Source organism: Salvelinus alpinus, chromosome 14 (genome assembly GCF_045679555.1).
Source record: "Salvelinus alpinus chromosome 14, SLU_Salpinus.1, whole genome shotgun sequence".
Lineage (NCBI taxonomy): Eukaryota > Metazoa > Chordata > Actinopteri > Salmoniformes > Salmonidae > Salvelinus > Salvelinus alpinus.
The window spans coordinates 23267898-23279459 of record NC_092099.1 but is presented as its reverse complement, the minus strand read 5'-3'; the positions used below and the strand labels follow the sequence as shown (position 1 = coordinate 23279459).

At 44.2% G+C, this 11562-nt stretch overlaps 1 protein-coding gene across 1 annotated transcript in view; it reads right to left on the bottom strand.

Moving 5' to 3' along the window:
* LOC139538613 (amine oxidase [flavin-containing]-like) overlaps positions 1-11562 on the bottom strand; it is a 75073-nt gene that overhangs the window by 12584 nt on the left and 50927 nt on the right. Inside the window, exons 4-8 of the mRNA XM_071340846.1 lie at positions 10704-10808; positions 10462-10553; positions 10147-10288; positions 2809-2958; positions 1874-2033 (exon numbers count right to left, since the gene is read on the bottom strand). Coding sequence (XP_071196947.1) covers positions 1874-2033; positions 2809-2958; positions 10147-10288; positions 10462-10553; positions 10704-10808 — 649 coding nt within the window. The remainder of the gene's footprint in view (positions 1-1873; positions 2034-2808; positions 2959-10146; positions 10289-10461; positions 10554-10703; positions 10809-11562) is intronic.

The following is an 11562-nucleotide window of genomic DNA, read 5'->3' as shown; positions in this document are numbered from 1 at the left end:
TAGACATGGATAAGGAGGAAAGGAAGAGAGGAGAGAGAAGGGATCAATAGACATGGATAAGGAGGAAAGGAAGAGAGGAGAGAGAAGGGGTCAATAGACAGGAATAAGGAGGGAAGGAAGAGAGGAGAGAGAAGGGATCAATAGACATGGATAAGGAGGAAAGGAAGAGAGGAGAGAGAAGGGATCAATAGACAGGAATAAGGAGGAAAGGAAGAGAGGAGAGAGAAGGGATCAATAGACAGGAATAAGGAGGAAAGGAAGAGAGGAGAGAGAAGGGATCAATAGACAGGAATAAGGAGGAAAGGAAGAGAGGAGAGAGAAGGGATCAATAGACATGGATAAGGAGGAAAGGAAGAGAGGAGAGAGAAGGGATCAATAGACAGGAATAAGGAGGGAAGGAAGATAGGAGAGAGAAGGGATCAATAAGCATGGATAAGGAGGAAAGGAAGAGAGGAGAGAGAAGGGATCAATAGACATGGATAAGGAGGAAAGGAAGAGAGGAGAGAGAAGGGATCAATAGACAGGAATAAGGAGGAAAGGAAGAGAGGAGAGAGAAGGGATCAATAGACATGGATAAGGAGGAAAGGAAGAGAGGAGAGAGAAGGGATCAATAGACAGGAATAAGGAGGAAAGGAAAAGAGGAGAGAGAAGGGATCAATAGACAGGAATAAGGAGGAAAGGAAGAGAGGAGAGAGAAGGGATCAATAGACAGGAATAAGGAGGAAAGGAAGAGAGGAGAGAGAAGGGATCAATAGACATGGATAAGGAGGAAAGGAAGAGAGGAGAGAGAAGGGATCAATAGACATGGATAAGGAGGAAAGGAAGAGAGAAGGGATCAATAGACAGGAATAAGGAGGAAAGGAAGAGAGGAGAGAGAAGGGATCAATAGACAGGAATAAGGAGGAAAGGAAGAGAGGAGAGAGAAGGGATCAATAGACAGGAATAAGGAGGAAAGGAAGAGAGGAGAGAGAAGGGATCAATAGACATGGATAAGGAGGGAAGGAAGATAGGAGAGAGAAGGGATCAATAGACATGGATAAAGAGGGAAGGAAGAGAGGAGAGAGAAGGGATCAATAGACATGGATAAGGAGGGAAGGAAGAGAGGAGAGAGAAGGGATCAATAGACAGGAATAAGGAGGGAAGGAAGAGAGGAGAGAGAAGGGATCAATAGACATGGATAAGGAGGAAAGGAAGAGAGGAGAGAGAAGGGATCAATAGACAGGAATAAGGAGGGAAGGAAGATAGGAGAGAGAAGGGATCAATAGACATGGATAAGGAGGAAAGGAAGAGAGGAGAGAGAAGGGATCAATAGACATGGATAAGGAGGAAAGGAAGAGAGGAGAGAGAAGGGGTCAATAGACAGGAATAAGGAGGGAAGGAAGAGAGGAGAGAGAAGGGATCAATAGACATGGATAAGGAGGAAAGGAAGAGAGGAGAGAGAAGGGATCAATAGACAGGAATAAGGAGGAAAGGAAGAGAGGAGAGAGAAGGGATCAATAGACAGGAATAAGGAGGAAAGGAAGAGAGGAGAGAGAAGGGATCAATAGACAGGAATAAGGAGGAAAGGAAGAGAGGAGAGAGAAGGGATCAATAGACATGGATAAGGAGGAAAGGAAGAGAGGAGAGAGAAGGGATCAATAGACAGGAATAAGGAGGGAAGGAAGATAGGAGAGAGAAGGGATCAATAAGCATGGATAAGGAGGAAAGGAAGAGAGGAGAGAGAAGGGATCAATAGACATGGATAAGGAGGAAAGGAAGAGAGGACATCTATCCCTCAGTCCTTCATTTATTTCTCCAAGTTATCTCTCTAGTATACCACATATTTCATGACAGAGCCCATGGACCCTCCCTCTCTCACTCCCTCTCTCCTTACCTTTCTTCCTCCAGAAGTTATCTCTGTAGTAGACCATACACTTAATGACAGAGCCCATGGGGACCCTGTGGATCAGCTGGTTTCTGAGCGGGGGCAGCTCGGGGTTAAAGTGCATCTTCAGGTTCAGACCAGGGGCGGTTGCCACAATCACATACTTGGCCTGGGAGAAACAAAACACACCAGAGAAGAGTTGAGGCCTACGTGGTGTGTAGTGTGTACCTCCCCAGTTCTTCCCGGGTGACTAAGCAGCTCTAGGGCACTTCTGCTTAATGGGTTTTAACAGGGAAAGAGGATGTGGTCTGGATAGAGAGATGAAGACCAGCTTACTGACAACAATGTCCTCAGGCTTACACACACACACAGGCACACACACATGCACTCCCGCCCACCCGCCCGCACACACACAAATGCAGACAAACATACGCACGCATGCAGGCATGCACGGCACATAGGCACGCACGCACACACAAACTAAGGTGTCCTGTAAGTACAGAGTTGTATGGATAAATGAAGGATTCCTAGAATGTTCCAGGAGTTCTAGAATGCAGGTTTACAGTAGTCACAACATGGACCTTATGAGGTGTCATGTATCATGAACATACAAGCTCTAGATGGCAGCAGAGGCACAACCTGAAATCAGTAGGTTACAACAGAGTGGAATGTGCACTTTATAAACCGCTAACTTACAGCAACAAGTTACCTGTAAGTTACTGTAAAAAAACAGGTACAATATGTTCCTGTCAACTGCAAAGAAACTTTGGTTAAATTAAAGTTTTCTGGGAAGTTACGGTAACATACTGTTACTTTTTTTTTTACAATAACTAAAAGGTAACTGGGTGCCAGTAAGTTACCACAAAAACAAGTTGCATTTTTTACAGTGTGGGCTGACATCATCAATAGGTTGATGGATTGGAGACGACTGCTCTCTCACCCACCTTGTATGTTTCCTTGTTGAGAGTCTCAACCTCGACCATGTCCCCTGTCTGGTCGATCCTGTAGACGGGAGATTCCATCTTGACACACTCACCCAGCTCCTTGGCCATACACTCACTGATCTGGCTGGAACCGCCCACAAACTTCCTCTCCTGAAATGTAAATACTGTATCATCAGTCATATGAATCAAATACACGCAATGGTAATAAGGCCTAACCTGCTCCAAGAGGGCGCTGCTCTGCGACTGACCCCGTGCTGCTTCCAGCCTCTGTGTGTTTGTGTAATGTTCAGAGGGTTGGGAAAAACATAAGATAGGGAAAGGCACCTTTATTTTACAGTGGACTATTACTGAAGTGCACTACTTTTGACAAAGTTAGATATAGTATTCTCTATAGGCTGAATCCTAACGCCAGAATACGCGCTATCCTAATCCTAATGACATCAGTGCCAGATTTACACCCTATGAGACATGAAATTGTTGTTCTGTTCCTTCTTCTGCATCCCTAAATATACCTAAGACACTCAGACTGAGGACAATTTATCTGCAGAGAATATGCAACTATGCTTGGCATGCATGGCAATTGACTTCAACATAGGATGCAGGCCAGGCAGCAGGCTGTTAGCCAGCCTGCCAGCTTAGTGGAGTCTGCCACTAGCACAGTCAGTGTAGTCAGCTCAGAAATCCCCATTGAGACCGTGTCTGTGCCTCGACCTAGGTTGGGCAAAACTAAACATGGCGGTGTTCGCCTTAGCAATCTCACTAGGATGAAGACCTCCTCCATTCCTGTCATTATTGAAAGAGATCGTGATACCTCACATCTCAAAATAGGGCTACTTAATGTTAGATCCCTCACTTCAAAGGCAGTTATAGTCAATGAACTAATCACTGATCATAATCTTGATGTGATTGGCCTGACTGAAACATGGCTTAAGCCTGATGAATTTACTGTGTTAAATGAGGCTTCACCTCCTGGTTACACTAGTGACCATATCCCCCGTGCATCCCGCAAAGGCGGAGGTGTTGCTAACATTTACGATAGCAAACTTCAATTTACAAAAAAAAAAAACGTTTTCGTCTTTTGAGCTTCTAGTCATGAAATCTATGCAGCCTACTCAATCACTTTTTATAGCTACTGTTTACAGGCCTCCTGGGCCATATACAGCGTTCCTCACTGAGTTCCCTGAATTCCTATCGGACCTTGTAGTCATAGCAGATAATATTCACATTTTTGGTGATTTTAATATTCACATGGAAAAGTCCACAGACCCACTCCAAAAGGCTTTCGTAGCCATCATCGACTCAGTGCGTTTTGTCCAACATGTCTCTGGACCTACTCACTGTCACAGTCATACTCTGGACCTAGTTTTGTCCCATAGAATAAATGTTGTAGATCTTAATGTTTTTCCTCATAATCCTGGACTATCGGACCACCATTTTATTACGTTTGCAATCGCAACAAATAATCTGCTCAGACCCCAACCAAGGAGCATCAAAAGTCGTGCTATAAATTCTAGGACAACACAAAGATTCCTTGATGCCCTTCCAGACTCCCTCTACCTACCCAAGGACGTCAGAGGACAAAAATCAGTTAACCACCTAACTGAGGAACTCAATTTAACCTTGCGCAATACCCTAGATGCAGTTGCACCCCTAAAAACTAAAAACATTTGTCATAAGAAACTAGCTCCCTGGTATACAGAAAATACCCGAGCTCTGAAGCAAGCTTCCAGAAAATTGGAACGGAAATGGCGCCACACCAAACTGAAAGTCTTCCAACTAGCTTGGAAAGACAGTACCGTGCAGTATCGAAGAGCCCTCACTGCTGCTCGATCATCCTATTTTTCCAACTTAATTGAGGAAAGTAAGAACAATCCGAAATGTCTTTTTGATACTGTCGCAAAGCTAACTAAAAAGCAGCATTCCCCAAGTGAGGATGGCTTTCACTTCAGCAGTAATACATTCATGAACTTCTTTGAGGAAAAGATCATGATCATTAGAAAGCAAATTACGGACTCCTCTTTAAATCTGCGTATTCCTCCAAAGCTCAGCTGTCCTGAGTCTGCACAACTCTGCCAGGACCTAGGATCAAGAGAGACAATTAAGTGTTTTAGTACGATATCTCTTGACACAATTATGAAAATAATCATGGCCTCTAAACCTTCAAGCTGCATACTGGACCCTATTCCAACTAAACTACTGAAAGAGCTGCTTCCTGTGCTTGGCCCTCCTATGTTGAACATAATAAACCTCTCTCTATCCACCGGATGTGTACCAAACTCACTAAAAGTGGCAGTAATAAAGCCTCTCTTGAAAAAGCCAAACCTTGACCCAGAAAATATAAAAAACTATCGGCCTATATCGAATCTTCCATTCCTCTCAAAAATGTTAGAAAAAGCTGTTGCACAGCAACTCACTGCCTTCTTGAAGACAAACAATGTATACGAAATGCTTCAGTCTGGTTTTAGACCCCATCATAGCACTGAGACTGCACTTGTGAAGGTGGTAAATGACCTTTTAATGGCGTCCGACCGAGGCTCTGCATCTGTCCTCGTGCTCCTAGACCTCAGTGCTGCCTTTGATACCATCGATCACCACATTCTTTTGGAGAGATTGGAAACCCAAATTGGTCTACACGCACAAGTTCTGGCCTGGTTAAGATCTTATCTGTCGGAAAGATATCAGTTTGTCTCTGTGAATGGTTTGTCCTCTGACAAATCAACTGTACATTTCGGTGTTCCTCAAGGTTCCATTTTAGGACCACTACTGTTTTCACTATATATTTTACCTCTTGGGGATGTCATTCGAAAACATAATGTTAACTTTCACTGCTATGCGGATGACACACAGCTGTACATTTCAATGAAACATGGTGAAGCCCCAAAATGGCCCTCGCTAGAAGCCTGTGTTTCAGACATAAGGAAGTGGATGGCTGCAAACTTTCTACTTTTAAACTCGGACAAAACAGAGATGCTTGTTCTAGGTACCAAGAAACAAAGAGATCTTCTGTTGAATCTGACAATTAATCTTGATGGTTGTAAAGTCGTCTGAAATAAAACTGTGAAGGACCTCGGCGTTACTCTGGACCCTGATCTCTCTTTTGACGAACATATCAAGACTGTTTCAAGGACAGCTTTTTTCCATCTACGTAACATTGCAAAAATCAGAAACTTTCTGTCCAAAAATGATGCAGAAAAATTTATCCATGCTTTTGTTACTTCCAGGTTAGACTACTGCAATGCTCTACTTTCCGGCTACCCAGATAAAGCACTAAATAAACTTCGGTTAGTGCTAAATACGGCTGCTAGAATCCTGACTAGAACATTTTTTTTTAATCATATTACTCCAGTGCTAGCCTCCCTACACTGGCTTCCTGTTAAGGCAAGGGCTGATTTCAAGGTTTTACTGCTAACCTACAAAGCATTACATGGGCTTGCTCCTATCTTTCCGATTTGGTCCTGCCGTACATACCTACACGTACGCTACGGTCACAAGACGCAGGCCTCCTAATTGTCCCTAGAATTTCTAAGCAAACAGCTGGAGGCAGGGCTTTCTCCTATAGAGCTAAATTTTTATGGAATGGTCTGCCTACCCATGTGAGAGACGCAGACTCGGTCTCAACTTTTAAGTCTTTACTGAAGACTCATCTCTTCAGTGGGTCATATGATTGAGTGTAGTCTGGCCCAGGAGTGTGAAGGTGAACGGAAAGGCTCTGGAGCAACGAACCGCCCTTGCTGTCTCTGCCTGGCCGGTTCCCCTCTCTCCACTGGGATTCTCTGCCTCTAACTATTACAGGGGCTGAGTCACTGGCTTACTGGTGCTCTTTCATGCCGTCCCTAGGAGGGGTGTGTCACTTGAATGGGTTGAGTCACTGACGTGATCTTCCTGTCTGGGTTGGCGCACCCCCCTTGGGTTGTGCCGTGGCGGAGATCTTTGTGGGCTATACTCGGCCTTGTCTCAGGATGGTAAGTTGGTGGTTGAAGCTATCCCTCTAGTGTTGTGGGGGCTGTGCTTTGGCAAAGTGGGTGGGGTTATATCATTCCTGTTTGGCCCTGTCCGGGGGTATCATCGGATGGGGCCACAGTGTCTCCTGACCCCTCCTGTCTCAGCCTCCAGTATTTATGCTGCAGTAGTTTATGTGTCAGGGGGCTAGGGTCAGTTTGTTATATCTGGAGTACTTCTCCTGTCTTATCCGGTGTCCTGTGTAATTCTCTCTTTCTCTCTTTCTTTCTCTCTCTCTAGGACCATGCCTCAGGACTACCTGGCATGATGACTCCTTGCTGTCCCCAGTCCACCTGGCCGTGCTGCTGCTCCAGTTTCAACTGTTCTGCCTGCGGCTATGGAACCCTGACCTGTTCACCGGACGTGCTACCTGTCCCAGACCTGCTGTTTTCAACTCTCTAGAGACTGCAGGAGCGGTAGAGATACTCTTAATGATCGGCTATGAAAAGCCAACTGACATTTACTCCTGAGGTGCTGACTTGCTGCACCCTCGACAACTACTGTGATTATTATTATTTGACCATGCTGGTCATTTATGAACATTTGAACATCTTGGCCATGTTCTGTTATAATCTCCACCCGGCACAGCCAGAAGAGGACTGGCCACCCCTCATAGCCTGGTTCCTCTCTAGGTTTCTTCCTAGGTTTTGTCCTTTCTAGGGAGTTTTTCCTAGCCACCGTGCTTCTACACCTGCATTGCTTGCTGTTTGGGGTTTTAGGCTCGGTTTCTGTACAGCACTTTGAGATATCAGCTGATGTAAGAAGGGCTATATAAATACATTTGATTTGATTTAGGAGCAAATGCAATTGACCTCAAAAGGAGAGCGAATGCTATATCAACTCATGACAAACTTAGGTTTCTCTATTGCTCTACCTGGAAAATAAACACACTGAATAAAAACATTTGGAGCCAGAGATCGGGGCGGACCAAACAGGAAATGAAAGTGGATGACCTCACAACAACATTCTCTAATTAGTCCAACACATCCCCTTCAACCGTCACCTAGGCAATGGAGCCACTCAGCTTTTCAAAGTAAACCAGAATAATGGGTTCTCCCTGGGCTCTGAAGAACAGCAATTGTGGAGGGAGGGATTATTCCTGTAAATTAGAGAGCAGGGAATGAACAAGGTTAATGGGGGGGGGGGGGGGGGGGGTTGAAGGACGGCTCTACAGGGCCAGGGAATGGTAAGATTTAGAGTGGCTAATTTTGCCACCAGAGGTTTCATGTTAGTGACAATCTAAGTAGAATCCAAATGAGAATGTTGTTGTTGTGGAATGTTTTGTGCTAACATGGAGGATCGTTTTCTGAGCTCAGTTCAAAGGCTCCTGTGTGAGAGGCTCAGCTCAGCAAACCTCGAACCCAAACTTCTCCTTATTCTATGTAGGGTTCTCATAGAACCCCCTGTATATGGTTGTACCTAAAACCTTCTATGAAGGGTTCAGCATAAAACCCTCTATGAAGGGTTCAGCATAAAACCCTCTATGAAGGGTTCAGCATAAAACCCTCTATGAAGGGTTCAGCATAAAACCCTCTATGCATAAAACCCTCTATGAAGGGTTCAACCAATAACCATTTTAGCATCTAAAAGTTATTCCGGGAACCCTCTATGAAGGGTTCTACCAAGAACACTTTTCTCTTTGGAGGGTTTTTCTTAGAACCATCAATTAAAGGTTCCACCAGCATTATTAGACTTTCAAATAATTACATATATCATACAACCTTTCTATGAAGTTCTATCTACCCTAACACAGTGGTGTTAGGAAACTCCTGGTTTACAGGCCACAACAGGCCTGCAAATCACATAATGTTGGTTTGCAAAGTGATATGCAATTCCTATTGTAATCTAGCCAGAGTTATCCTACAAGTGGAATTTTTTATCACCTGCATTCAGAATGACTGCCAGGGTAGGGAAGATTAACTACCTCATCATCTAAACTGGAACAACCATCCCAGTAACGGGTGCAATTAGTCCAACTACTAACAGATTGGATTAGTTTAGAAAACAAACAATTCTGAAAATCTCCCTGCAATAGAGCTTGCTGGGAAATATAATATATGTTTCTATGTAGAAACCTTATTGCCTTCCAAAGAACCCTTTTTGCCATCTAAATAATCCTTCTTGCCAAAGAATCATCAAAGAACCCTTTTTGCCATCTAAATAATCCTTCTTGCCAAAGAATCATCAAAGAACCCTTTTTGCCATCTAAATAATCCTTCTTGCCAAAGAATCATCAAAGAACCCTTTTTGCCATCTAAATAATCCTTCTTGCCAAAGAATCATCAAAGAACCCTTTTTGCCATCTAAATAATCCTTCTTGCCAAAGAATCATCAAAGAACCCTTTTTGCCATCTAAAGAATCCTTCTTGCCAAAGAATCATCAAAGAACCCTTTTTGCCATCTAAATAATCCTTCTTGCCAAAGAATCATCAAAGAACCCTTTTTTGCCATCTAAATAATCCGTCTTGCCAAAGAATCATCAAAGAACCCTTTTTGCCATCTAAATAATCCTTCTTGCCAAAGAATTATCAAAGAACCCTTTTTGCCATCTAAATAATCCTTCTTGCCAAAGAATCATCAAAGAACCCTTTTTGCCATCTAAATAATCCTTCTTGCCAAAGAATCATCAAAGAACCCTTTTTGCCATCTAAATAATCCTTCTTGCCAAAGAATCATCAAAGAACCCTTTTTGCCATCTAAATAATCCTTCTTGCCAAAGAATCATCAAAGAACCCTTTTTGCCATCTAAATAATCCTTCTTGCCAAAGAATCATCAAAGAACCCTTTCTTCCAAAAATGGTTCTTAGGATGTTAAAGGTTCTAGGTAGAACCCTTTGCCTTACAAAGAACATTTGTCTTTTTCTAAGTGTGTAGAACCCTGTATGGATATGGAAGAGCCAGTCTACTTGGTCAGAGAGATAGCCAGGCAGGCAGGCAGGCAGGCAGGCAGGCAGGCAGGCAGGCAGGCAGGCAGGCAGGCAGGCAGGCAGGCAGGCAGGCAGGCAGACAGACAGACAGACAGACAGACAGACAGACAGACAGACAGACAGACAGACAGACAGACAGGAAGCCAGCCAGCCAGCCAGCCAGCCAGACAGACAGACAGACAGACAGACAGACAGACAGACAGACAGACAGACAGACAGACAGACAGGAAGACAGACAGCCAGCCAGCCAGCCAGCCAGCCAGCCAGACAGACAGACAGACAGACAGACAGACAGACAGACAGACAGACAGACAGACAGACAGACAGACAGACAGACAGACTGTCAGACCGTCAAACCACCAGCCAGACAGACAGGCATACAGACAGACAGACAGCCAGTTGTGTACAGTACCTGTCCTCCGTTGGTGGTGGAGAAGATCCTCATGGTCCCTCCACACTGCTTGACGTACCAGAGGAACCACAGGGCCGACACCTCGTGGGGTTCAGAGGTCACGTTCACGTTCACAAACAGAGTGGCAAACCGCCTCGCAGAACTGTGAGGAGAGGGAGGAGCATGCACATGCGCACACACACAGACAACACACAACACACACACACACATGTAATCACTCAATCACAAAGACTATAAAAAGTGTAACATTATTGAATGATGCTCCATGAGGTTGAATGGTCCTGTGTGTATTGTGAAATAGGTGTAGTACAGTACCTGGTCCAGCAGATCTTGTCAAAGAGCTGCTTCATGGTCATCTTGTCCCACTCCTCAGCATGGGGAGCCCTCCATGGAGCCTCTCTGGGGATCTTTAACACACACACAAACACACTATGAGGGTGGGACCATCAAGAAGTATCAATGGCTAGAGACTAGGGAGTAGGGGTTGGTTTGGGATTGGGCCTGAGATGTGGAGGGGATGGCTGCACTAGACAGAAAAGGATGACGTGTGTGTTTACCTCGCTGCCCATCTCATCCATCTTCCTCCACAGGTTGTTGTAGTCCATCAGGGCAAATGGATTCCACATGGGGGGGAAGGAGCCTCTGAATGGGTAGGACTTTCCCTGTAGGACACAACATGCATGGGAGAAGACATGGAAGGGTTAGTTATCTTCAACATCGTCATCATCTTCATCATCCTCCTCCTCATCGTAATATTATTCTTCATCATCATCTTAGTCTTCGTATTCATCATCCTCCTCCTCATCATCAGCAGTAACAGCATTATCTTCATCATCCGCATCATCATCATCATCATAATAGTGATCTGAAAAAGCAATATTTTGCAAATGTTTCGGTCCTACTGAGATTCTGAACTGAACTACACATTTGTATTTGTATCTATTATGAATCCCCATTAGCTGCTGCCAAGGCAGCTAAATACAGCAGTAACGACATTATAACAAAAAAAATAACATTAAAATACATTTTACAACAGATTTCACAATACCTTAAATGTGTGCCCTCAGGCCACTACTCTACTACAACACTATCCAGATGTACGTGTGTGTATAGTGTGTATGTTATGCGTGTTTGTATCTGTGTATTTGTACCTGTGTGTGTGACTCTTCACAGTCCTCACTGTTCCATAAGATTTATTTGTATCTGTTTTTTAAATCAGATTTTACTGCTTGCATCAGTTACTTGATGTGGAATAGAGTTCCATGTAGCCATGACTCTATGTAGTACTGTGCGCCTCCCATAATCTGTTCTGGACTTGGTGGAATGTCTTGTGGGGTATGCATAGTTTCCAACCTGTGTGCTAGTAGTTTAAACAGACATCTCTACGTGTACATTTAAGGCCCAGCCTTGCTGTCC